The sequence below is a fragment of the Vulpes vulpes genome, chromosome 13 (genome assembly GCF_048418805.1).
Source record: "Vulpes vulpes isolate BD-2025 chromosome 13, VulVul3, whole genome shotgun sequence".
In the NCBI taxonomy this organism is placed as follows: Eukaryota; Metazoa; Chordata; class Mammalia; order Carnivora; family Canidae; genus Vulpes; species Vulpes vulpes.
In genome coordinates this window covers 66,497,460-66,522,404 of record NC_132792.1, presented here as the reverse complement: position 1 = coordinate 66,522,404, position 24,945 = coordinate 66,497,460, and the positions used below count along the sequence as shown (strand labels likewise).

Genomic DNA, 24,945 nt, shown 5'->3' with positions numbered 1-24,945 from the left:
GGCACCTTCCACAGCACGTGTGCCACACCAGTGTTTAACAAACTACAATTCTCGACCAACTGGTAGGGTGGAAATCAATTTAGTTGGTCTAGACTTGCACCACTAATGAAATGCAGGAAAATAGACCAGACTATGGCAGGCCTAAGATTAAACATTGCATCTTGATGTTTTGTTTCAGTATGTATGCTGTAGAAGATGTAAAATGTATTTCATAGGATTAAGGTAAAAGAACACTCACACACAGAATGAGAAGGGAAGAGAGAGAGTGAGTGGGAGAAAGCGATAGAAGGAGAAAGCACAAATCTTTTTCTTAAGTAATTCATTTTGTTGAGTAAAATTTTTAGAAAAACTGGAATAGCAATAATGTTTAAACAACCAGGATTCTACTATTCAGTTACAATTTAGACAGGCGAATTTAATATTGTATGTGTCTATGCACACATTTACATGGATAGCTATACAAGCATTTCATACACTTGGTAGGGTCTCAAACTATATGTTGATTGAATGACTAGATGTGTTTCTTGTTATCAAGTAGAGTGTCATTATTTGTACACATGATTTTGTCCTACATAATATATTATGATCAATTTTTAAATTAATACATACTGATCTACATTGTTTTGTATGGATATGTAGTGGTTTACTTTCTCAACATATACTTTTAATATCTCATAATATTGGACACTTAGTTTTCTGTCTTCCCTCATTACACAAACACACAGACACACACACACACACACACACACACACACATTTTGATCCTCATTTCACAGATGTGGACACTGAGGGTCAGAGGCGGGAAGTAACCTGCCCAAGATAATACAGCCATTAGGATAGCCAAATCAGGGTTTAAACCAAGAGATGTCTGAGTTCAAACCCTCTTTTTTTTTTCTTCAGTGCCTTATGTTAAATTTAGAAACTTAAGCTATGCTATGCAAATAATAGCTAGTTATAGGATGGGATCCAGAGCAGGATGCAAACTCAAATGCCAGAGGGGTCTGGCAAGGAGCATAAATGAAAATGCTGTGCAGGGGATCCATGGGTGGCTCAACGGTTTAGCACCTGCCTTCCACCCAGGGCGTGATCCTGGAGACCTGGGGTCAGGTCCCACATTGGGCTCCTTGCATGGAGCCTGCTTCTCCCTCTGCTTCTCTCTCTCTGTGTGTCTCTCATGAATAAATACATAAAATCTTAAAAAAATATATGTGTGTAATATATGTGTGTATATGTGTACTACAGGCACAGATTTAAGTGTCTTAGTCTACAAAACAACATGAGGAAATAGATTATCATTTTACAGATGAGAAGCCATGACACAGAGAATTTAAGTATATTGCCCAGGATCACATGCTAATAAGTGACAGAGTTTTTGTTTTTGTTTTCATTTTTTTTAAAGATTTTATTTATTTATTTACGAGAGACAAAGAGAGAGAGAGGCAGAGACACAGGCAGAGGGAGAAGCAGGCTCCATGCAGGGAGCCCGATATGGGACTGGATCTTGGGACTCCAGGATGACACCCTGGGCTGACCACAGGCGCTAAACCGCTGAGCCACCCAGGTGTCCCAGTGACAAAGTTTAGATTTGAAACCAGCCAGTCTGTTTCAAGAATTTTGTACCTTACATTATGTAATGTTGCCTCGACTTGTCCAACTAAGATAAATTCCTGAAAGTTGACTTAAATTGAGTGGAACTAAAATTGACATTTTATGGCACTTTGATATGTTGTGCTGCTTTTTATTTAGTTGTTCTTTAATTAATTTAACGAAGTGTTTAATTATTTAATTGATTGCCTTAATTATTGTCCTTTAATTGTGCTTTAATTGAATTTCATTGTTAATCTAATTGCCCCATTCCTGTTTGTATGAATAATTTTGACCATTCTTTGGGAACCATACTCAATAGCCACCTCTTTTGTAAAGGTGTCTGAAACATGCTGGTCCTGCAAGGCAGAGGTTAAAACACTTTTCTCTGTGTTCCTATAGCTCTTTGAACATGGCTGTACCACGGTATATATATTTTATTATAACTCTTTGATCTATGTCTTTCTTCCCCACTAGAATATGAACTAGCTTCTCCAGTCCAAGAATTCAACCATTCATCTTTGTACCCTCAGAGCCTGCATCCTAGCAAATTGTGAAGTGGTACATGTTGAACAAATGAATGAATGAACACAAAAGAAAAAAATAATTGGTTTTAGGTTCAAAAAGCTGAACCAAAAAGAAGTCACCAATGACATTCTAAATGACTGGATTAATTAAAAGTATTTTTGAGACTATTTTATGCTTGTCTCTCCAATCTTTCCACATTACATTCATTAATCATTTCATATATGATCTGGTATCATGTGATTTTTACTCTGGACTCTAGAAAGACCAACTACTACAAATTCTCTTTCAGCTAATTCTTCTTGAAAATGTCAGAGTATCTTGAATTAGGTTAACCGAGTGACCTGAAAAGAAAAACTGCTACTGGGGATCCCTGGGTGGCTCAGTGGTTTAGCGCCGCCTTCAGCCCAGGGCGTCATTCTGGAGACCCGGATTGAGTCCCACATCGGGCTCCCTGCATGGAGCCTCCTTCTCCCTCTGCCTGTGTCTCTGCCTCTTTCTCTCTCCGTGTCTCTCATGAATAAATAAATAAAATCTTTGAAAAAAGAAAAAGAAAAACTGCAACATAAATGTTGAGTATTACTATTGATCATTAAATATCACATAGCTCAAGTAACTTTCCTCATTATTGGCATGAAAGTGATTTTATCTAGGCCAAAATAAATAATAATATTATAATAATATTTTCATTTCAAATAAGGTGTTACTGGGATATATGATATGAATCCTAGTACATGTACTGGAAATATTTTTCCTTTTCTTTCTATTGTGCTTTATAGATGCTTCTATAGACTTAAAACTTTATTTATTTACATCAAGATCCTAATACCCACATCACAAATTTTGAAATTTAATACTACTTCAATGAATTTTTCTGCAAAGAAACGTTCTGATTGGTGCAAGACAGTTTGTGAGGAGTCCTAGTAAAGTTAGTTCAAGGAACAACTTAGACAATCACACCTGGTATTAAGGAGAATACTCCTAGCATTTATGGTTCCAAGACATCTGGCTACATAAATACTACTGGCCATTCAGCCACTGGAAAGGGTACTACAAAATCAAGCAACAGAAAAAGGAGGTGATATATTAAGCTTGATTTGGCATTATTCATTTCATTAAATCATTGGTTTCTGGATTCAGTGGAATAATCTTTGCCATCTACCCCTCCCAAAGATAACATAAAACTATGCAGAAATTGTGAAGCCCTTGACATTATTACTGTCTTTATTGGATATAAAGGTCATATCTAGAATTCTTGGATCCACTGAAGTTTGTGTACCTCCTAAGTCTTGGTTACCTGTCTACAAACACATAGAAGCTTCTCTGGAATAGCAACTGCTTTAGCATGGTGGTAAAGCTCCAGGTTGTTAGAAGTCTTTGTGACATGTCTCTATGAAACAGAATCATGACATAAATGCTATTGATCCTTTTTTTAGAGACATGAAAAAATAGTCACAAAGTATACTTTGAAATATAAGACCATAATTTGGCCTAGGACAGGTCTATGAGGATACAAGTTGGACATTATCACCTCCAAGCATGAAAAGTCCTCTGGGAGTTGAGTAGCTATGAAATTTTAGAGCAAAGGAAGCAAGGATGATGGTGGTGTAGAGGGCTACATGGACTTCCTAGACATAAACCTACTCTGGTAACTCAAAACTTACTTAAAATGGCCTGAGATATATCAATTTAGCTAATAGGAATATTAATTAGAGCTTTTAAATTCCCACTTTAAGGAAAGATTTGATCCTTCATGGTAATAAAATACTGACTGCATGAATCCCTAGGCTAGAAGTTATACAGATGAGACTATCAGTCATACAATATGCTTTAATTTCACAGTCTTTTGTGAAACTATGGTTTGATCAAATGTTTCCTTATGATTCTGCTAACAGGAAAAACCCTGTTTTGATCTTTTTTATTGTGCTTGCCTCCAGTGAGCTGGGGAAAAGTCCAAGGGGAATGAGAGCAAAAGCCAGCTCACTTTTCTTATTGGGAAGTTGAATCTCCAAGGGTACTTACTGCTTAAGAATGAACATTCTAACCCAGGTTTTCTTTGGCCAGAAGCTTATCCTGTAGACCCAGCCTAGGTAAATGCCCATGGAAATGTTTGGTCACCTGGCGTTTTTATAGCTCTTTAATTAAGTATAAATTAATATTCACAATTAGTAATAATTATGAGTAATTAAGCAAAATACTATGTGAATCGTTAAACATAATAGATGGATCAATAAGAAAGCTATTGTATTTTAAAGGTGCTCATATTTGGGAGCACCTCGGTGGCTCAGTCAATTGAGCATCTGCCTTTGGCTCAGGTCATGATCCCATGGGATCCCTTGATCCCATGATCCTGGGATCAAGCCCTATGCCAGGCTCCCTACTTAGCAGGGGAGCCTGCTTCTCCCCCTCCTGCTGCCCCCTACTCATGTGTGCTCTCTCTTGCTCACTCGCTCACTCTGTCTCTCAAATAAATAAGTAAAAATCTTTAAAAAAAGAAAAAAGGTACTCCTATTTGTGTGGGCATAGAATAAGGAAACAGAAATGTTTCTTGAGCTATTGGTGTGTGTGGTTAGTGTGGGTTGCAGTTAATGATTTGTAGATTTATAGGGAATATTCCCACCTAGGAGCCTGGTCAAAGGAAATACCTGACCCTTCAGAAAGAATTTTGAAGCACACTCCATTCCCGTTGCCATACATACAGAATATTAAGCCTTTCCCAACTTTTGTTAAATATATACGGTCATATATATTTATGGTCAGATTACACTTTATATGGTCAGATTGCACTTACAGTTCATTCCATAACCATAATTAAGACTTTCAGACTTTCTACAATTTGATTCTGAAAGCTACAATCCAGTAAGCAGCAATTTACATTATAATGAGTATGGAGTATTTTTCATGCAGCTCCAAGTATGAGCCATTTCTCTCCTATAGTTCCAATAGTCCCATCCCTCTGCCACTCAAGGAGAATGTTTCAATGGCTTCTTCATATTTACATTCAAAATAATTCTCCATTCTAATCTGCTTGGTATCTTTGAACTATGCTTTCCTTACATCATTGGTTTGGTCTTTTTCCCTCTCTCCCTTCCTCTCTCTCTCTCTCTCTCTCTCTCTTCCTCCCTCCCTTCCTCCTTTCCTTCTTTCCTTCTGTTCTTCCTTTCCTTCCATTTTATTAAGATTCTGATTGCATTTATTTTTATCTTATTAGGAAAAGAAATATATCCTTTTTCATCATATTCTTATAGCTTCCGGAATCTTACCTACTTTATTTACTTTTCACTTAGAAATGATTCCATTGTTCTTTAGATCACTGCTTCCTGTTTTACACTGGTGACAGATTGGTTTTTGCTTTCTCTGGAATGTCTTGTTGCCTTTATATTTTCTTGAATTCTCTACTTTAATTTAAACCTCAAATTCTTCAGACATTTCGGTCATTCTCTTCTTTGCTATGGCATCCCTGTCATCACCCTCTCTGAGCCCTCCATCTTCTGTGCTCATCAGAGCTGGGTGCTTTATGTTCATGCTACATTGCACATTTGATCACTTCCTTTTATCGCCTTTCTGAATCAGAACTAGTTTTCTAGGTACTGTAATTGGTGGTACACAGGTAACGTTTAACAATACATTCTCATAGGAAACAAAACCCTGATTTTTAGGATTTCCCAATGTCCATGTTGTACATATTCCCATAATGTTGATGTCAAGTTCCCTACTTGAGGTCACTGACCATGGATTTGGAAGAGATGCACCCAATCTGCACTCCCAGGCCTGCTCCATTGATGAGAACCATGTTGACAGATATATTTCTAAAATAAATTAATACTCTCTGTGTTAACCAAGCAACCTGGATCTCACTTAACTTCATTTGGTGGCTGTGGGTCATTATTGTTAATGTCAAGCTCTAAGGCACTAAGTGATGTCTCTAGAGATTATGACATTTAGAGAGAAGATATTTGCCTATAAACTAAATGACAAAATAAATTAACATGGACATTAGATCAAATAATTAAGTTAAAAATGCAATAGTATTTTGTCTATTTCTGAAGAGCTTTTGGTTGTTATTTGACTTTTTAAAACACAACACAGCTGACCCTTGAACAACATGGGGGTTAGGAACACCACCCCACACACACAGGTGAAAATCCAAATATAACTTCTGACTCCCCCAAAATTTAACTTCCAATTGCCTACCGTTTGTTGACTGGAAGCCTTCCAATAACATAGTCAGTCAATACATATTTTATGTTTTATATATTATATATTGTATTCTTACAATAAAGTAAGCTAGAGAAAAGAAAATGTTATTAAGAAAATAGTAAGAGAAAATACACTTACAGTACCCTACTGTAAAAAAATTCTCATATAAGAACCTGTGCAGTTCAAACCTGTGTTGTTCAGGGTCGACTACTGAAACCTACTTTTCATGGTTTGTATAGTTGTTACAGCTGCCTCTCTTTTAATCTTTGATATGATCCCCTCCCTGTTTAGATTGCTTGTGACCTTTCATTTGGCTCTTATATCAAGCCACCATGAATCCATTTTTAAGTAAGTTATCAGAGAATAAATTTAATAGATATAATGTCTCCAAGAAAGAATGCCGATTTTCTAATAAGTGGTGTTAATTCAGCTTCTCTTTCATTATGTGTGTTTTCTTTAATATCATAAAAGAGAATGCTATCCATGCATGTTCTGACAGAAAAGAAAATGGATTTTTCTCTGTTTGAAAAGTTCCCTTTAAAGGTTTTTGTGATGCGCGACAGCTTTAAAATAGGGTTGCTTTTCAGAATAAATTGCCTGCAGCTGCTCTTCAGGGTTTCTTTTTTATCTGAAGACATCCATCCTGTTTGGACATAAAAAAAAAAAAAACTGCATATTTACATCGCTGATGGGCCAATAAATAAAATGCCGCATTTTCAGGGGATGGTTCCTGGGAACTAATTAGAGTCACAAACAGACAAACAGGGGATTGAAAACATGGTGCTGCTTCTTACCTTGTTCTGATTATGTTGTGTTGTAGCCATTTCTGTGCATCCTCTCATTTGTGCAAGCAGAGGATGGTGACAGATCGCTTGATGATCAGGAAATGCCCATGAAATGAATGTGGTTCTGGTGTGGTTGTCTTTAGGCATTTGCTCGTTTCTCTTCTCCTCCACAGCTTGCTGAAGGTGAATTTTAACCAAGGTAAATTCAGCTTTCTGGATGGAGGACATTTCTTTATGTCCAAGGAAATTAAAGCTATTCAAGCATACACCTGCCACATAACTAGAAAAATACCTAGGGTACCATTTTCATTTCAAACCTGTGGTTTCTAGTGCCATCCACTTAGCTAATCGTTGGATCATTGTATTAGAATTATTATTTTATCGAAGTAAATCTAGAAAAATGCCTGGAATGCATAAAACTGGTGTCCAAATACAGCAGGTGGAACTATAACATTTTTAGATATAGAATACAATGATTATCATTTTTATATGATAATGACATTAGTGGCACTCACTGGACTATATGAAATTCATCTATGTCATCAGTCACACACAAATTATTTAAATGTATATTTTAATACATTGTATAATTGATTAAAATGTAATTGTATATAATGCAAATATAATAAACTATCTAAAATTTTAGATATCTAAAATTTTGGCTATCTAAAATTTAGCTATCTAAAATTTTAATAGTCCCGTAACTTTTACTTCTGCATTCAAAATGGATTTTGCCTAGTCTAAGATGAATTTTCACGTAGGCATATGATCTCAATAAAATATGATTCAAAATAATTATTTAACTTAGTTTTACATGGGAGCCATGAGCTCAGAGCTAAATAAGTCAGTAAGCTTCATGTTGAAAAAGTGGTTAGTCATTATTATCAATGATATACTAATGAAAGCAAAGAAACCACATAGATTTGGTAATTTATGTTTCTTACGAAGGCAGGGATGTGTAGAAGATTTGTTTTGTTTTGTTTTGTTTTTTCTTTCCAAAATCATACCAGTTCTAGCATTCAAGCTGTGGTTGTTTTTCCAAGTGTGTTATACTAAGCCAACCATTTTACTAAAAAAAATGATGAACTCGGGGTGCCTGGGTGGCTCAGTCAGTTAAGTGGCTGCCTTTGACTCAGAGTCCTGGGATGGAGCCCCAAGTTGGGTTCTCCACTAAGCAGAGGGTCTGCTTCTCCCTCTGCCCCCCTCCCCACTTGTGCTCGGTCTCTCTCAAATAAATAAATTAAACCTTTAAAAATGATGCACTTATACCATAGAATATGATACTCTAAAATATCTGCCTGGGTTTTCTACTGAGAAAATGATTTAAGGAGTATATGTCAGGTTCTCCAGAGGTTTAAAATCCATTTATACTTTATAATCTCAAAATTATCTTATTGTATTTTCTGAGAGAAGTTGCACAAAACAGTACAGGAAATGAGTGTAATAACTCTAGTGATGATGATGTCCATAAGTGTGATTGAAATTAAATATGCAGACTTCTAGGCATGAAATAAATACTAAAATGGTGTGAGGATGCTTGGATTAGACGCTAATGGACTCTCTTTGCTTTATTTTAGCTCTCAGCGTTGGAGAGGCAAATCTTTGACTTCCTTGGCTTCCAGTGGGCACCAATTCTTGGAAATTTTCTACACATAATAGTCGTCATATTGGGTTTGTTTGGAACCATTCAGTACAGACCTCGATATATTGTTGTGGTAAGTCTTCTTTTTAGCCTGTGTCTTACAATAAATGCTACAAAATTACTAAAAGAAGATTAACGAAATATCTTAAATTGTTCCCTTGGACATTATTTAGCATTGCTGTTCCAGCCTTTAGGTACTGAATTTTGTTCAGAGATGATAATCTGTAGGAAAAATGACTCAGTGAATGTTCTTAATGAGAGCAAAGCAACATGACTATAAGTGTGAGACACATAGTCCGACACACCATGTAACTGAATTCAAGTTCCACAAGGAAATTTGAAACAGAGCTGGATAGAGTAGGAGGTCTGGCTGTGGTCCGGATGTCAGAATGAGACGTAAATGTGCATTAACTGTCATTTCCATGACAGAGGTCACTAAAAAGCAAACCTACACAGCTATAAATATTTACTAACTGATGACAATAATATAATTTAATTTTAATTGATTTAGGGCATTACAAATGCATGTACTGAAGGTTATTTAGTACTTATCCCTAATGTATTTCATAACTTATACCATTGAACATGTCTCCATTCTGTTAAGATAAATTTGAAATATTAATTCTATACGCCCACTATACCAAAGATGGTCAGCACGTCCCCCATTACAGGGCAGTTTAATGAAGTGTGTGCTGTGTTCCACAATTGAATGGGAATTATTCACACTAATTAGTTTTCTATTTTAAAAAGGCAATGTTTTAGGCTACATGTATAAGGTTGTGAGAAATAAGCATATATAAGTGATTGTAACTAGGAATAACATACCTACTCATAAGCCTAAATAAATATACAGTGTTCAGTAGGATTAGTGAATATTTTCTTGCAGTGCAGTGACATTGCTTTACTAGAAAAAAAAAAAAAACTATAGACTTAAACATACACCATCTTTCAATTTTGATTGAATCCAAGCACTACTGTGGAAAGAATAAAGCTACACATTTTTGTATGAATGTATTAATTCTCTATTTTGAATCTCAAAATTGGCTTTCGTATCTTTCACAGTATAGCAGAGGTGAATGTAAATGGGCCCACAGCTGACTCTGCACTCAAAATAGCTGCCCCGGGGCATTAGGGGCGTTTGTATCACTCAGCCAGCTGCAGGCGCTAAACAATTTCTGCTTTGCTCCTCTTTTCTGAAAGCCAGTCTCTGCTGAGGCACTGTATAATCTGCTAGAAGGGTGTCTCATGGAGTTGGACTTGTAGCATAAAACACTTCCATCTGCATAATATCAAACTACTATATCAATTCTGTCTTCTAGTTTGTTGCTATAAACATGGCACTTTTGCTCACTGTAGACTTTATCATGTTGGTGTTCCTTGGAAGCCCCAAACACCAGATGGCTTGAAACCAGTGGCCTCTTTGGAATAAAGCTGTTGGTACACATTAGTGACATTACCTAGTCCTATTGCTTGTACCCTCTACATACTGGCTCTACACACTGGTCACACAGCTACTGCCTTGGTTGAGGCTTCTGTCTTCCTGCCTTCCAGTGTGTCCTTTGCACTTTGCCTAAATCGCTGGCTTTAAAACTCTTTGCCAGCTCTTAGCAGGATGAAATCTAAGAATATCCTTGGCTGACCACCTGTCCAAGCATGGATCTCACAGTCTGTCCTCTCTCCCTCCCTTCCTTCATTCTCCCCTTCCCCACTCCCCCACCTCCTTCCCTTTGTTGTTTTTTAAAACTTTTATTTATTTAAATAATCTCTATACCCCACATGGGGCTCAAACTCAGGACCCTGAGATCAAATCGCACATTCTTCTCACTGAGCCAGACAGGTGCCCCACCTCCCTTCTTTCTTAACTTCCTCCTTTTCTTCATTAACTTATTCATTCAAACCCCATTTATTGGGTTTCTGCCATATGTTTGGCATTGTGTTAAGTGTGGGCTACATTGATGATCAAATACAGACACATGTCTTCTCTGCCATCTTGGGTAGTTACCTTACAAATAGTCAAATGATCATTTGGGTAAATGTTAAATTTCAACTGTGACACATTTTACAAAGGAGCACACTGTGCCATGCAATGTATAATGAGGAGATGGAGCTGACCCTGCAGAAGTGAGTGGGGAGCGGAGATCTGCAATTTGTGGGAGTTCACCAGGGAAGAGGAGACCCCAAGGGGGGTGTGTGCAGAAGGTAATGCAGGCACATAGTAGGATGTCAGTAGCAGTAGTTCCCATTCCCTCATTAAGCATTTATTGAGCCCTACTACCCTGGGCTACAGCTTGATAAATAGAAAAGAAGGTAAACTACAGCACCCTGCTCTCCAGGAATTCATTATGCAAAGTAGGGAGGCACCGGGTGAAGGGAGTGTGTCTGGAGGTGATGAAAGGACTGTAAAAAGGGCATCAGAAGGCTGATGGGGCTGAGCACAAGCCGTCAAAGTGTGGAGAGTTTGTGCACTTCAGCATCACGCACGCACCCTGCTCCTACCTGCTTGTCCAGCCTCTTGCCCTGTAGTCCTGCCTATGTCTCTGAGCTCCAACTCCAGCAATGGTTTCTGTCTCTGTAGCACACTTCCATCCTTCCACATGCTGTAATAGTTAATCACTCCAGTTCTGTGTCTTGAGCATATTTTATCATCTGTTCACACTTATGTTTTCCCACTAGGCAGAGTTCTTTGAGAACACGGAATGTAGTAGATGCTCAGTAAATACTTATCATCATTTTTACCATGGAGTTCCTTATCTTTTCAGAGTCCATTCATGATAGAACTGGCATCACTTCTTTCTCTGGTATCTTTTCTTTGCTTCCCTCTCTCCCTTCTCCCTCTTGCGCATAGAAGGAAGCAGATTTAGATCTTTAAGAATCTTCAAGAAAAATCTATTAGAAAATCAATCCATGTTTTTGCTCATGTTGATTTTCTCTATTAATGCTGTATGCCAATCAAATTTCTATCTTGTTTGTTACCTTATTTAAGACCATATCCCAGGATAGGGAGAGAAAGAAAGCAATGAATTGGTGGGAAAGCCAAAGATGTTGTTGGGTTTAATTTTCACAAATACCTGTGGGTATGTGTTAGCATCCCTAATTTTACAGACAAGGAAATATGAAGTAACCTACCCCAGAAACCCAGATAGTAAGTGGCAGAAATGGGTGTGTATCTGCCTCACCTCTGTTATTGTTAGGTTTACAAAGTTAATTTATCATGATTATTATGCTTTTCTTCACCACCAAATTCCAGATGATATGGTGGCATTGTCGGTATAAATTTTGATATTGAAAATAATGCTGCCCTTCCATCTCAGCTGATCACAGAATATTGTTACCTGTGTGGGATTCCAGATTGTGTCTTATTCCAACATGGGCATAAATTGTACATTTGGGAGAAATGGTTGAAGAGTCATTAATCCACAAGCATGGGAATTCTGTTCACAAAGAGTGCCTTCAATGGGAAGATCATGTTGTTATTGGGAGAATGGCTAGGCCACGTTACCGTCTTCACACCACGGGCAGTTCATCCCTAAGTTGTTTCCATGAATGCTTCAGTTTGAAACTACCACTGGTGGCCGGGATTAATTCTGGTATGAAAAGCTAGAAAATAAATATGGCATTCATGTTAATGAAGATGTGCCTCAGAAGGCACCAACTTTTCAGTGGCCGTGAGAGGAGTGCTGGATCAGAAATTCATACTGACTTTTCACTGAGCAGGGAAAGAGCTTTCTGATTGCAGGAGGTTTTCTCTCGACTCCCCCACCAGTATTCTTACTATTAGCTGTCTTTGTTGGCTGAAACAACAACCAGTAATGCCACTTAAATTCAATCCATTTCAAACTAACAGACATTTTGGAGCACTGAAACACAGATGGTAAGTTACTGCCATTTCTGCAGACAAATAGGGTTTATCACAGCAGAATTTAAAGAATTAATCACCCTTATGGAAATGGTTATGGTAAAGGACCACGCAGAACAGCAATGTCTCTAGGCGAACTTCTAACTTCTTAGAGTGGAAAATGAAAGCTCCTTTGCTTACCCCTTCTAGTCCCTGCTGCCCACCGCACACCCCTATCTCGTACCAGCCATGCTGAACTATTGTGTTTTCCAAAGACCACATGCTGTGTCTTGTCTCCTCTGTTTGCACACACTGTACCTCCTACCTGGAATGCCCTGTTCTCCTTACCTTCTTGGAAAACTCTTAATAATGATTAGGCATCTGCCTTCAGCTCAGGTTGTGATCCCAGGGTCCTGGATGGAGCCCCATGTCAGGTTCTCTGCTCAGGGGAGAGCCTGTTTCTCCATCTTCCTCTGCTGCTCCCCCTGCTTGTGTGCTCACACACAATCTCTGTGTCAAATAAATCAATAACATCTTTAAAAATAATAATAATAATGCTTCCACTGAAGGGTTACCCTTTAGGAGCCTTGCTTGAGCATTTTGCTCCAGGATAAATGCCTCCTCCCCTCTGCTCCTGTGGATCCTGGTGACACTTTCCACCCTAGCACTCTGCACACCCACAATCCTCACTTGCAGGCCTATCTCACTCCACTGACCAATGTCCTCCTGGCAGGCTCATTGCTCCTACCCATTGCTGTTTTCGAGGTCTCTCCTGGCATGTATGGGGCTTTAAAGATGCTCAATACTTAAGTGAACAAAGAATAAATGAATTAAAGGTTATTGGATAAAATTATTTTATAGGATGGACTGGAGAGTGATTTCTTACAAGAGCACACCTGCAATAGTTCAATAAGAGAAACTGGCCTTACTGCCTTGCTGATCTCAATCTGAGCTTAGTTGAGGATTTACATGATAAACTTATTATGGGCTGTTCTGCCTGCATCTACCATTACCTGACTTACTATGCATCTAATTTTTTTTCTAAGAAATAGAAAGTTGTGGACACCAGCTACTGTATTTGAGGAGGTCTCATGATAAAGACTATTAGAAAAATGCAGTCAAGTCCCAAAACGGAAGCATAGTAATTCCACTCTGGATACTATTACTGCTGATAAGGTGCAGTTTGATATTGTTATATTTACTTTTAGAACACCAAACAACTTTGTCATATGGTACTTTTTATATTGATTGAAATTTATTTTAGCTTAGTGCAAGGTGTGATATATATGTATTAGTGGATACCAAGGCCAGTTGTAGGGTTTGAATGCACCTTTCGTGTTTCTTTGACTATAGATGAAATGGAGCAGAAAGCATATTGTTCTAGAATCAACTGTTTCTTCCTGTCTGTTTACTCCTATATAAAAAATTTTAAATCTTACAAGAAACTCCAAAATGAGATTCTGCCCTGGAATTGTTTAAATCTTTATTATTTCATGGGCAGTAATTTAATTAAGCAATTTTAAATCAATTTAAATGCAAAAGCATTAGCTAATTTAAATTTTTTAAATAAATAACGACTTTGGAAATTAACTCAAAACTGCTTTTAAAAATTAAAAAGAGGGCAGCCCACGTGGCTCGGCGGTTTGGCGTCACCTTCAGCCCAGGGTGTGATCCTGGAGGCCCTGGGATCGAGTCCCATGTCGGGCTCCCTGCATGGAGCCTGCTTCTCCCTCTGCCTGTGTCTCTGCCTCTCTCTCTCTCTCTCTCTCTCTCCTCATTTTCTTCTGTGTCTCTCATGAATTAATAAATAAAAATCTTTAAAAATAAATTAATTAATTAAAATTAAAATTAAAAAGAAAGCCAAGTTGTTTTGCTAGGTCCACAGTTTAGTTATTGGGACTTTCATGCAAATGCTCATGTACAAACATAAGAACTTGTGTAACTGGAATCGTTACAGGAAAATTTCCCTTCTATGTCATCATAAATCTCCTTCCTGGGCCGCTACTCAGCATGACAGTTAAGAGTGTCCATTTTCCATTTAATTGGTCCTATATTAAATCCCCTCCACCAATTACTGGGTGTGAACAGTTGGGAACATTAATTTGCTTTATTTGTACCATAGTTAACTTCATATGTAAAAATCTGACTCAGGTTGTCTTTAAGAATTATATTATGTAATATATGTGACTTGCTTAACATAACCTAACACAGTGTAAGTGCTTAGTAAATGATCGAACTGTTCAATATATCTTTTTTTGCTTTCACTCTGCTTTTTTAGCCATTAAAATGAAAGGACAGGACATTACTCTCTTAAAGTTCTTCTGGAAATTAATACTAAACTCCAGAAACTATTAGAACAATGAGTGAGCAAGAAACCTACTTTTTAAAAATTATAAGTCTAACATACTGTGCATAAAACTGTATCTGATTGATGCACATGTGAATAAATGAATAAATGGCCTTTCTGGTAATTGGAAAACAAGCTCAGGAAGTAAAAATAATTCATGTTATAGACTAATTGCTCAATGAGGAAGAAATAGACTGTAAGACTTTCAAAATTCATTTCAATTAAAAAACACTGAAATATCTTTGTAAAACCATGAAATATTCAGGAAGCTACTTAGAACACATGGGCATTTTTTTCATCTTATAGGCTTTATCTACATAAATTAGGATTTAAAATATGTGTACTTAACATAAGCAAAGAACAACAAATAAATAGATAATTATACAGAGAAAAATATATATATAAGCTATTTTCTATACTTTAAGTATGTGTATCTGGATATATGAACATATAGGTTTGCTTCATGATTATCAAAAGGTATTTCATAAAAAATGGAGTCATCTCTTTTGAAATTCTTGTTTCAGTTGAATTATACATAAAATCACCCATGTCAAAAAGAATACATATATTGGGGCACCTGGGTGGCTCAGTAGATTGAATGTCCAACTCTTGATATCAGCTCAGATCATGATTTCATGGGTCGTGGAATTGTGTCCCATGTCTGGCTCTACCCTCAGTGGGGAGTCTGCTTGATTCTCTCCCTCTGCGCACCCCCCCCCACTTGCTTATGCCCTCTCTCTCTCTCTCAAATAAATAAATCATTTTTAAAAAAAGATACATATGTTGTCCTAATACTTCCTGCCTAGCTAAATGCCTATGGATATGTTTGTATTGCTAGAGAATTATTTCCCTATATCTCTGTGTATGGACTTATGTCTCCAGTGCAGGTTGAGGTATATAGTTTTCATCTCATAATAGTCTGAAATTCAGTCATACTAATAATATCTGTTCTCAACAAACCAATATATTAGAATAAGGAAGCTTATGATATTGCTTTTAAAGAACCATAACATTCAGGGTGCCTGAGTGGCTCAGTTGGTTAAGCATCTGCCTTCAACTCAGGTTGTGATCTCAGGATCCAGACAGATGCCTGGCTCCCTGCTCAGCAGAGAACCTGCTTCTCTCTCTCCCTCTGATGCTCCCTCTGCTGCTCCCCTTCCTTGTGCTCCCTTTCTCTGTCAAATGAATAAATAAAATCTTTTTTAAAAAACCCATAACATTCATATTACACACAACACAACAAGTTAGTTGCAAAGTACAAAAGAAATTGTTATTCAGATACTTTGCCTGTTGCAGAATTATGTAAATGAAACTGATTTTTGGAAAACTGGAAATTTGGTGAATTGGTCATTTGATAAGTTGCAAAATTTGGTGAACTATTAACTTGCAAATTATTTCATAGTCCTTTTCCTAAGATTTTCTAAAACGAAGCCTGTCATTCAATACATAAGCATCTCAGCTCTAGAGTCAGATAGTTAGATTTCCTCTCCCAGCTACGACACTAAGTAGGTGATCAAATGATTACTCTCTTCTTTAGTTTAGTGTGATGACTGAATAACTTAATTTATATCAAGTACTTAGTATAGTATCAGGAACATACAAAGTGCTTAACACAGTACCAGGAACATAGAAAACAGCAGAGTAATATAATAACTCATGTTATTGTGAGGAATTTAACAGCTGACACTTGAAACCTACTCAACTAATAACCATTTTATCTTTGAAAGTTCACAAATGGCATGAGTACACTTCAATCACTGAATCTGTGCTGTGATTTTTTTAAATAGATTTGTTTTATTTTGCATTTGTTGTAACTGCGAGTGGATTATCTTTTCTAAAAGAATACTTAAGCATTGAAGTTTGACGCCCTAATAATTAAGAATCATATGGTTTTGCAGTTACTTTTGTTTATTTCCTTATGTTAGTCTTACTTTCTTTTATGTCCTTTTTTGAACTTTTATCATTGGCTTCTTTCTCATGACTTAGTGGTCTGCACTGCTTTCTCATTCTAATAGACTCATAATTAGATAAATTTAGAATGAAAAATGTCAGATGCCAGATGCCATCTTAAATTAGCAACAGCTTTAAAATTTGTTGTGGTTATTGTGACTCAGTCAGTTTGCAAAAAGTATACATTAAGGATGAAGGTTAGCAATTTTCAGTATCCATGGGACTATTTTGTGGTTTATAAAAGTGTATTCCAAGGCACTTGGCACATTTTTAAAACTGTCTAAATCCATTCATACCAGAAGATTTTACTAACAGGATATTGGCAGCATCAGTAATATCTACAAATACTAAAGCTTCACTATATATTTTAATCTGTGTTAATGTTTTAATGTATATGCCAACTTCTCTAAATTTCCAGTGATTTGGGGCCTTAACTCATAATTATAATTGCACTATTCTTAATAACAAAAGAAAAGCAAAACCCCTCCAGAAAGAAAAAAAAGATGTTGATGTGACATCAAATGTAACCAGTTATAGAACTACACCACTGGATGAGATCATTTTGATTATTTTGAAAGCCTTTTGAAAATCACAATTAACAGAAAGACAAATGTAAATTAAATTTTATGAGTAGTTCAAAGCTTCAGATAAGGTTTCCAATTGGAACATGGCTATTTTACACAGTGTTTAAAATTTGTAATTTTATTATATAACACAGCATAGAATAAACTAATGAAATTATTTCAAGAATTATTTTAATTTAAAAAAGAATTATTTTAATTTGACAATAGCATGTGATTAAAATCACTGGTAAAAAGCAATGATTTAATTAGTGTGTCTACTTGAGATACTTAGAATTTATAGATTTTTGTGGTAAAGGGAATGAGAAAATCATTGTATTGTGTTCCCACAGTAAATTCTATCCTCAGTCATCCAAGCTATTCCATATGTCAGTTCTATATCTTAGTTTCATCAATGACTGGGTGCATTGCACTGGTGAGTCTTGATCTAAGACTATTATGTGAGTAATGGTCAACCTGAATATTAGGCATTTCCTAATATCTAACACACTAATAAAACCAATTAATCAGTAAGGCTAGTGTGTTTGAGTCTGTTGGATGTGATTGGAAGGTATTTTCCCATTATGGAAGTCTGTTGTTTATTTGCTTATTCTTAATCCTATTTATTAGTTTTTGTGTTTTTTAAAAATATATTTTATATGATTGTATTGGAGGCATACACACACTCTACTCATACTAAAATAGTTCAGTGGGAAAGTTTGTTAATTTTACTCCAAACATCCCTTTTCAAACGTGATCTTCATTCAGGAATCTGGAAGTGCTGAGTTTTGACTAACATTCCTAAAAACTTGACAGGTTAATATTATAACTAAAAGGTAGATAACCCACAGAAAATTTGCATAATTGTATTCCCTGGAAAAGCTAATACTCAGAAAACAGAAATCAAGTCAGCACTTGGATTTAACTTTATCTGCAAGCCAGCAAAGCACTTTAAAAATAAATCTAGCTTTATTGGCACTACTGAAAGCTGTAGAAACTATTGGATTTTTAATTTCTAGATCTTAGGGGACCTCATAAGGAGCACTCTTTTCTGAGCGCACCCTGCTTCTTCCCGGAAGACTGAGACTTATTGACATTATTATTGATTTATTTAGTATACATGCCTTTCATCTCTACATTATTTCTTCTCTTTCTCCCCCTTGCCCCCCTTCTAGTACACAGTATGGACTGCCCTCTGGGTCACCTGGAATGTGTTCATTATCTGCTTTTATTTGGAAGTAGGTGGGCTCTCTAAGGTAAGTTTATTATGCTTTCAAACTACACTTTAAAAAGAGTACACAAATAATTATCATGACTATATGTGTGTGTGTATGTACATACACACACACACACATAAACTCTCTCTCATATATAGAGAGTAATCTAACATTACAAATGTAATACTAATCAAAAATAAGTTTGGATACTGATCAGGGAAGAATGATCTTGGGAGCATGTTAAATTAATCAACTCCACAACTATTTCCTTGCGCTTTGGTTTGTTAAGCTCTGGTGGAACTCAGCTTCCAGTGTATTCTAATGTCCAGTTTAAAAAGGCCTAATGTCACAGTGACAACAGCTCCAAAGGCTAAGTGAAAAATGGTTTTGAACATTCTTGTATCTAAAGGGGAAAGGGGGATTAATGAAAATGTTAACGGAATAAATATGAAGAGCAAGTTGCTATCTTTGCTTGAATAATGATCCTGGGGGAAAATATGTTTGTGACATATTTTCAGTGTGAAAATACTGAAAAACCATGAAAACCTCATATGTGGAAGTGGAGGATACATTCACTACCAACTAAGTACATCTTGAAATTCTGATCAGAGAAGAGTTGTCTTGGTGCAACGTGTTGCCATCCTCACTTCTGTCTATGACGAGTGTCAGCAGAGCACACAGTTTTCACTGTGACTCCTGCAGAACTGGCTTTTGACTGCGATCCGAATGTAAGAGCATCTTGAGTAAAGTTTCTAGCTTTGTTTCTCATACATTTTTCTCATAAACCAGCACAGCCTTTACTTGCAGAAATCACAGAGAAGGAAGGTAACAGTATAATTACAAAAAGAATGAAAAAGCTGTAGTTTTGCTGTTATTGTTGTTGCTGTTGTTTATAGATTTCTCATTATCAACTCTATTTGTGCTAACTTATTCTATAGCATGATAGTCTAAAAACTCCTAGGTAACATAATGGTCTTCTAGTAGCATTTGTGGTTTTAGATCTTAGAAAATTTGCCTTGACCAACACAGACTGTTAGGATTGTTGGGCTCCGTTGAAGTCCATATGGTAAGAATTTTTGATTCAGCTAAGCAGCAAAAATCGCTGAAGGATTTTCTCTGAACCTCCAGAGGTGGTTACTCGTTATTCTACACTATAATAACTTTATAATTAGAACTTGTCATCATTTTCTCACATTGGCAAATGTGTTCAGGAGCCAAAAATGACATTTCTAATACTGACTTTATACTAATGCATGAGCATCTACCTTTAATATTTGTGCCATTAATCACATTTTACCTCTAATTTTTAAGACAGAAAAAGGTACTTAAATCAGTGCCTAGTTATCTTCTGTAACACGCAGATTATAAGGTAATTTTGAAATGCAAATTCTATGAATATAATAATTGTGAATAATAAGTTAAGCATAGCATTTTCCAAACCATGGCATTTTCTATCTTGTAATTTGAATGGTCATTTTAAATCATTACTGTACTGGGCAGTAATTCTCTTCTATTTTCTTCCATATAAACTAATTTTTTGGAAAAAATAATTAGACCAGAAGAAATTCATCCTATGGAATTGGTATTGTAGTGTGCTAAAAGAAAACTGAATTTCAAATCCTAAGTCTTTTACTCAAATCTTGTCTTTAGCACCTATTACCTATGGGCCCTTAGGCAAATCATTTAACCATACTAAGTTCCTGGAAATATCAAAATGGGACCAGTTTGCCAATAAATGGTAGTAATCAGTACTTGCTGAGTATTAAGCATTGTCTTAAGCACATCATGTATGGTAACTCAGGTGAGCTTCAAAACAACCCTATGAAATGATAAGATAATAATATTAGTAGTAGTCATTTATATCAGTCTGTTTTCCCTCCCTGCTTTCTGTAACTGCTTTTCTAATATCAAAATGTTCATCAAGGGTTTTTTCCTTCTCGTTTCTTTGGGTGCAAGTTTAAAAACAATGGATGTTCTAGTCCCGGTCACTCATTTTATTATGCATTCAAATACCATTAGGCAAGCAACCAAGTATTTTAGGTCGTGAAAAGGATAGACGACTCCAAAGTGAGCATACTAAAGATTTTCTGGTGTTCTCCTTCTATTAACTGCCTCGAAGGCTAGTAACATTTCCCTGGTTAGCCACAGGTTAGCTTCAGTTGCAATCTGTAGGAAATCTATTCTGAGAAATGGAGCAGAGTTAAGGATGCTTGACACAGCCAATCACTTTGCTACTCCTTGAGGCTGGACTCCAGCTTTTATAAGAAATTCATTGTCCATATATGCTGGTATGTACTTTTGAAAGCTCTCTACTTCCTGCTAGTTCATGAAGGCATTTTTTGGCATGCCCCATTTGGATAGATTAATAGAAGTCTCCTTTCGCCTGGATTTTTGCCCAAAATAACCATTCTAAAATAACAAATCTCTCTATTCGGTGTTATTGCAATGACAGAAACCATATAACCATTCTTATTAACTATTAGTGCACATTATAGTGGGCATGAATGATCATCATACATTTGGCCTGTTATGGGGATTCTTGATCTCCGCATCCAAACACTCCTTTCCTTTTTAACTTCATTTGCCAGTCAGCTCTGTACCATATGTTTGTCCCTGGTCTTAAGGGTCCCGATTCTCCTTAGATCTTCTTGATCTTGAAAAAGATCAAGAACTTGAAGGAAATGACTGTTTTGTTTTTAGGGAATGCATACACATATGATAGGGTCAGGGATGATTGTGGGTCTGCATTTATGTGATCTGGAGCCTCGGTTTCCTAGCGCTGATTTTACTGCATCGTTGAAAGTATTAACTAAGATAATGCATATAAAGGACTGAGAAAGGATCTTGGCATAGAGTGAGGTTTCAGTAAAGTGTGCTTCTCATAATTGCCATCAACATCATCATCTTTATTATTATTGAAGAAATTAGCAGACATCATGATTCTCATCCTGAAACCTTCGGGACATGTATTTATTACTATGCAAAGAGCTGTAAAGGGAAAAAAAATGTAGGACTGAGTGACTTGTTTAAAAAATATGTAACAGTCCCTTGTGATAGGACCTCCGATCTGCATATTAACTTCACAGCTGTAACACTATTAATTAAATCCTCTCCTTCAACATGTAAATGGCTTTTTTGAAATACTTCTGCAGTTAGATTCTCCTGGTGTCCCTACTGTTCCTCCTAGGAGAACTTTATGCATCTTTGGAAGTCTCTAAGGCTGTTTTTCTGCCACAGTTTAAGATCACCCAGGGCACAATTAATAAGTTATTGCTGCTTCTTTGGAGGTTGCAAGACTTGAAATCATTTTTTCCTCCCTAGGAATACATTCAGAATGTAAATATGAAAACTCAACTCATTTGCTACATTTAAAGAGACTGAAAAATAAGTCTTGTTGAGGACTCAAGTTGTACTTTCTTTTTAATTCCAAAGGAATTTAAACTAGGGTCTTACACCATGTTCCTGCTTACTCTAAAGCGTACACATGCTTTATATTTATATTCAGCTAATATTTCTTCTAAGCAAATCCTCTTGGAATTTACACATTGTGATCGTAGGGAATTTTGAGTGTGTCCTATTTTAATAGAATTCAAAATGTACATGACAGCACATGAGCATAGTTTAGGCATAAAAATAAATATAAACAAACTCTATGAAGATTTATCTTATTAATCATGTGCTTTTGTCAGGGGCCTTTCAAAAACTAATAAACAAGAGGTTGAGGAGAGAGAGAGACTACCCTTTAGTGATTTCTACTCTGTACAGGTGCTTTACATGGCCTTCACACAAAAAGAAACCTACCGTCATTCTTTTCCTCTATATCATGTGTTAATATCTGGATTTTTTTCCATTGTGACCTGATTTATAGGTATTTTGATTCTTAAGGAAATTTAAGTCATTTCCCCCAATGGCAATAATAGCATTCTTTTTATTCTTTTTGTTCGTTTTTTTTTTTTTTTTTTTTTACTTAAATTGTCACCCTCATATATAAGGGTCCTCTTCTCTTGTGAGATTCTTCAGTTGAATATTTCACCTGAGCAGCCAGGCAAGATCAATGAGATAATTCTTCTTTTCAAGGCTTATCCTTATTACCTAGCCTGAATTGTTCCTTTGTACTTACTGGAAAAATTCTCTTTCTTACTCAAGATTCATTTTCCTTCAAGGTTGGATTCTTCCACTAACTGTGGCTTTGGACAGGCACTTTCAAGTAGAAAACTTTTAGAGTCAGTTCAGAGTCAGGTACAGGAGCAATTGCTTAGGAAACAAAACCTCAGTTTCCTTTGGCTGTTTACAGTCCATCCTTTACTTTTTATAAACAGCCTAATCATTTTTATTTCAAAGAATTCTTTTTCAGATGACAGTTTCAAAGTAAATCAATGATGTATAGTATATTTCTTTTTTTTATTTAAATAAATAAAATTTACTGAATCTACCATGTACATTAAACTTACATTTATCTTTTCCCTTTCATTATCTCTTCCTATGTGGCCATTTTTCAAAAGGAATCTTGAAATATGATGTTTACAGAGGGGTGAAGCTAGGGCACGAAATATTTTTATTTGAGAATAATGTAGCAGCAGATAATACAGTAGCATCCTAGAAACCCAGCAGAACTATGCCTACATTCGGAACTACAAGAATGGTATCCTATTTGCTATTTCGTGAAGTAAATGTCATATCTGTATCAATGAGACACTTTGGGAATTGCATAAACTCTTTCAGCTCACTAGAATAACAAAACATTTTGGTATCTGAATTCATATATTGTTGCATACTTATCCTGCTATCCAGAAAGAATTTTTTGTCTCTAATATTGCCTGGCATAGGGGAAGATGGAAGTGGTGGCGGATATCTACCTGGTTATTAAGGATTAATAAAGGAAGAGCCATCACAATCTGCTTCCAGGCATTAAATTGATATAAGACCCAAAGACTTGCAAATGTTTATTTTTATATTTGGTTCCTTCTGTTTCGTTCATTTTTTATGTCTAAACTCTTTTCTTCCAAAATAATATAATTATGCTCTTTAAAAAAATAGCAAAGCAGCATAAATATAGTTATGCATTTCTTATTCCAAAAGACTGAAACTATACTTTTTCCTTTGGCATGGATCTAAGTGAACACAACTTCAAAATAGCATTTTCAGTGTCCTTCTTTGTATAGGAAAATGACTATTTTCCCCTGTAGCTTCTTTTCTACGTAAAGAAAATTATAACCAAGTTTAAACTTAGTACTTTGTTTCTCATAAATTTCATCAAAGGGTAACATTTTGAAGACATTTCCTCTAAAAATATAATCTGCCCCTATGTTGTAGTCCAATAACATATAGAAACTATAAGATACTGCTAAATAAATGCTGCGGGGTGGGTTATGTTAGGAATTTTTAATCAGAAATTTGTGTGATTATCTGATGCCCTTCTGTATGGGTTCAAATAGTTTGTTGTTGTTTTCAAAAAAGCAGATGGATATATTATTTTATCAACAATAGCTCTATTGTATATGATTTGAGTGACTATATTGAAAAGGCCTAGGCAAATATAATTAGAAAACTACACAGAAGTTTTGGTTTTGAGTGGTTGTGGGGGGTATTTTATAGTTTATTCTTCTTACAATGAAAATATGCCTAAGATCAATTTTTGAAGAAAGCTAGACATGGTACCTGTATACCTAGATTATTGTCTCAACTCATTGGATTATAATTTTAAAATAGTTCTATTTCTTTAGAGTGAGTGGCCTCTCAACTATTTTGTTTCAGACCTTATTTGCATTCCTTGTTACGTTGTATATAGATTCTGTAACAGATTTGGTCATTAAAATTTAGTCTCGTGTCTGATTCGAATCTGTTGTGCTCTCACCAGAGCTAATCATGCTTAAGGTCTTCACATATCCCTCTCTCCTCCCTTCTTGTGACTCTGCTCCTCTGATGGAAGAGACAGGAAGTAGTCAACTTCTTACGTAGCCATCCTATAGCTGATGCTGGAGATTGCAGACATTCTGACCTCATTGTGGCCTTAGTCTTTCCAGCTTCTACTAGTGACCTCTGCCTATGTGACACTCTTCAAATATGCCTAATTCTCCCTAAATTTGATTAAATGATATTCATTTTTAAATCACTTTGTTTATTCATTTGAGAGAGAGAGAGAGAGAGAGAGAGAGAGAGAATGAGTAGGGGGAGGGGCAGAGAGAGAGGGAGAAGCAGATTCCCCATGAGCAAGAAGCCCAACACAGAGCTCTATCCCAGGACCCCAGGACCATGACCTCAGCCACCCAGGCACCCCTAAAATGATATTTTTAACAGACC

At 36.2% G+C, this 24,945-nt stretch overlaps 1 protein-coding gene across 2 annotated transcripts in view; it reads left to right on the top strand.

Annotated features, from left to right (window-relative positions):
* NKAIN3 (sodium/potassium transporting ATPase interacting 3) overlaps window positions 1–24,945 on the top strand; it is a 606,663-nt gene that overhangs the window by 306,034 nt on the left and 275,684 nt on the right. For both annotated transcript variants that reach the window (XM_072734660.1, XM_072734659.1), the window contains exons 2-3: window positions 8,672–8,809; window positions 18,604–18,684. In XM_072734660.1, coding sequence (XP_072590761.1) covers window positions 8,672–8,809; window positions 18,604–18,684 — 219 coding nt within the window. The remainder of the gene's footprint in view (window positions 1–8,671; window positions 8,810–18,603; window positions 18,685–24,945) is intronic.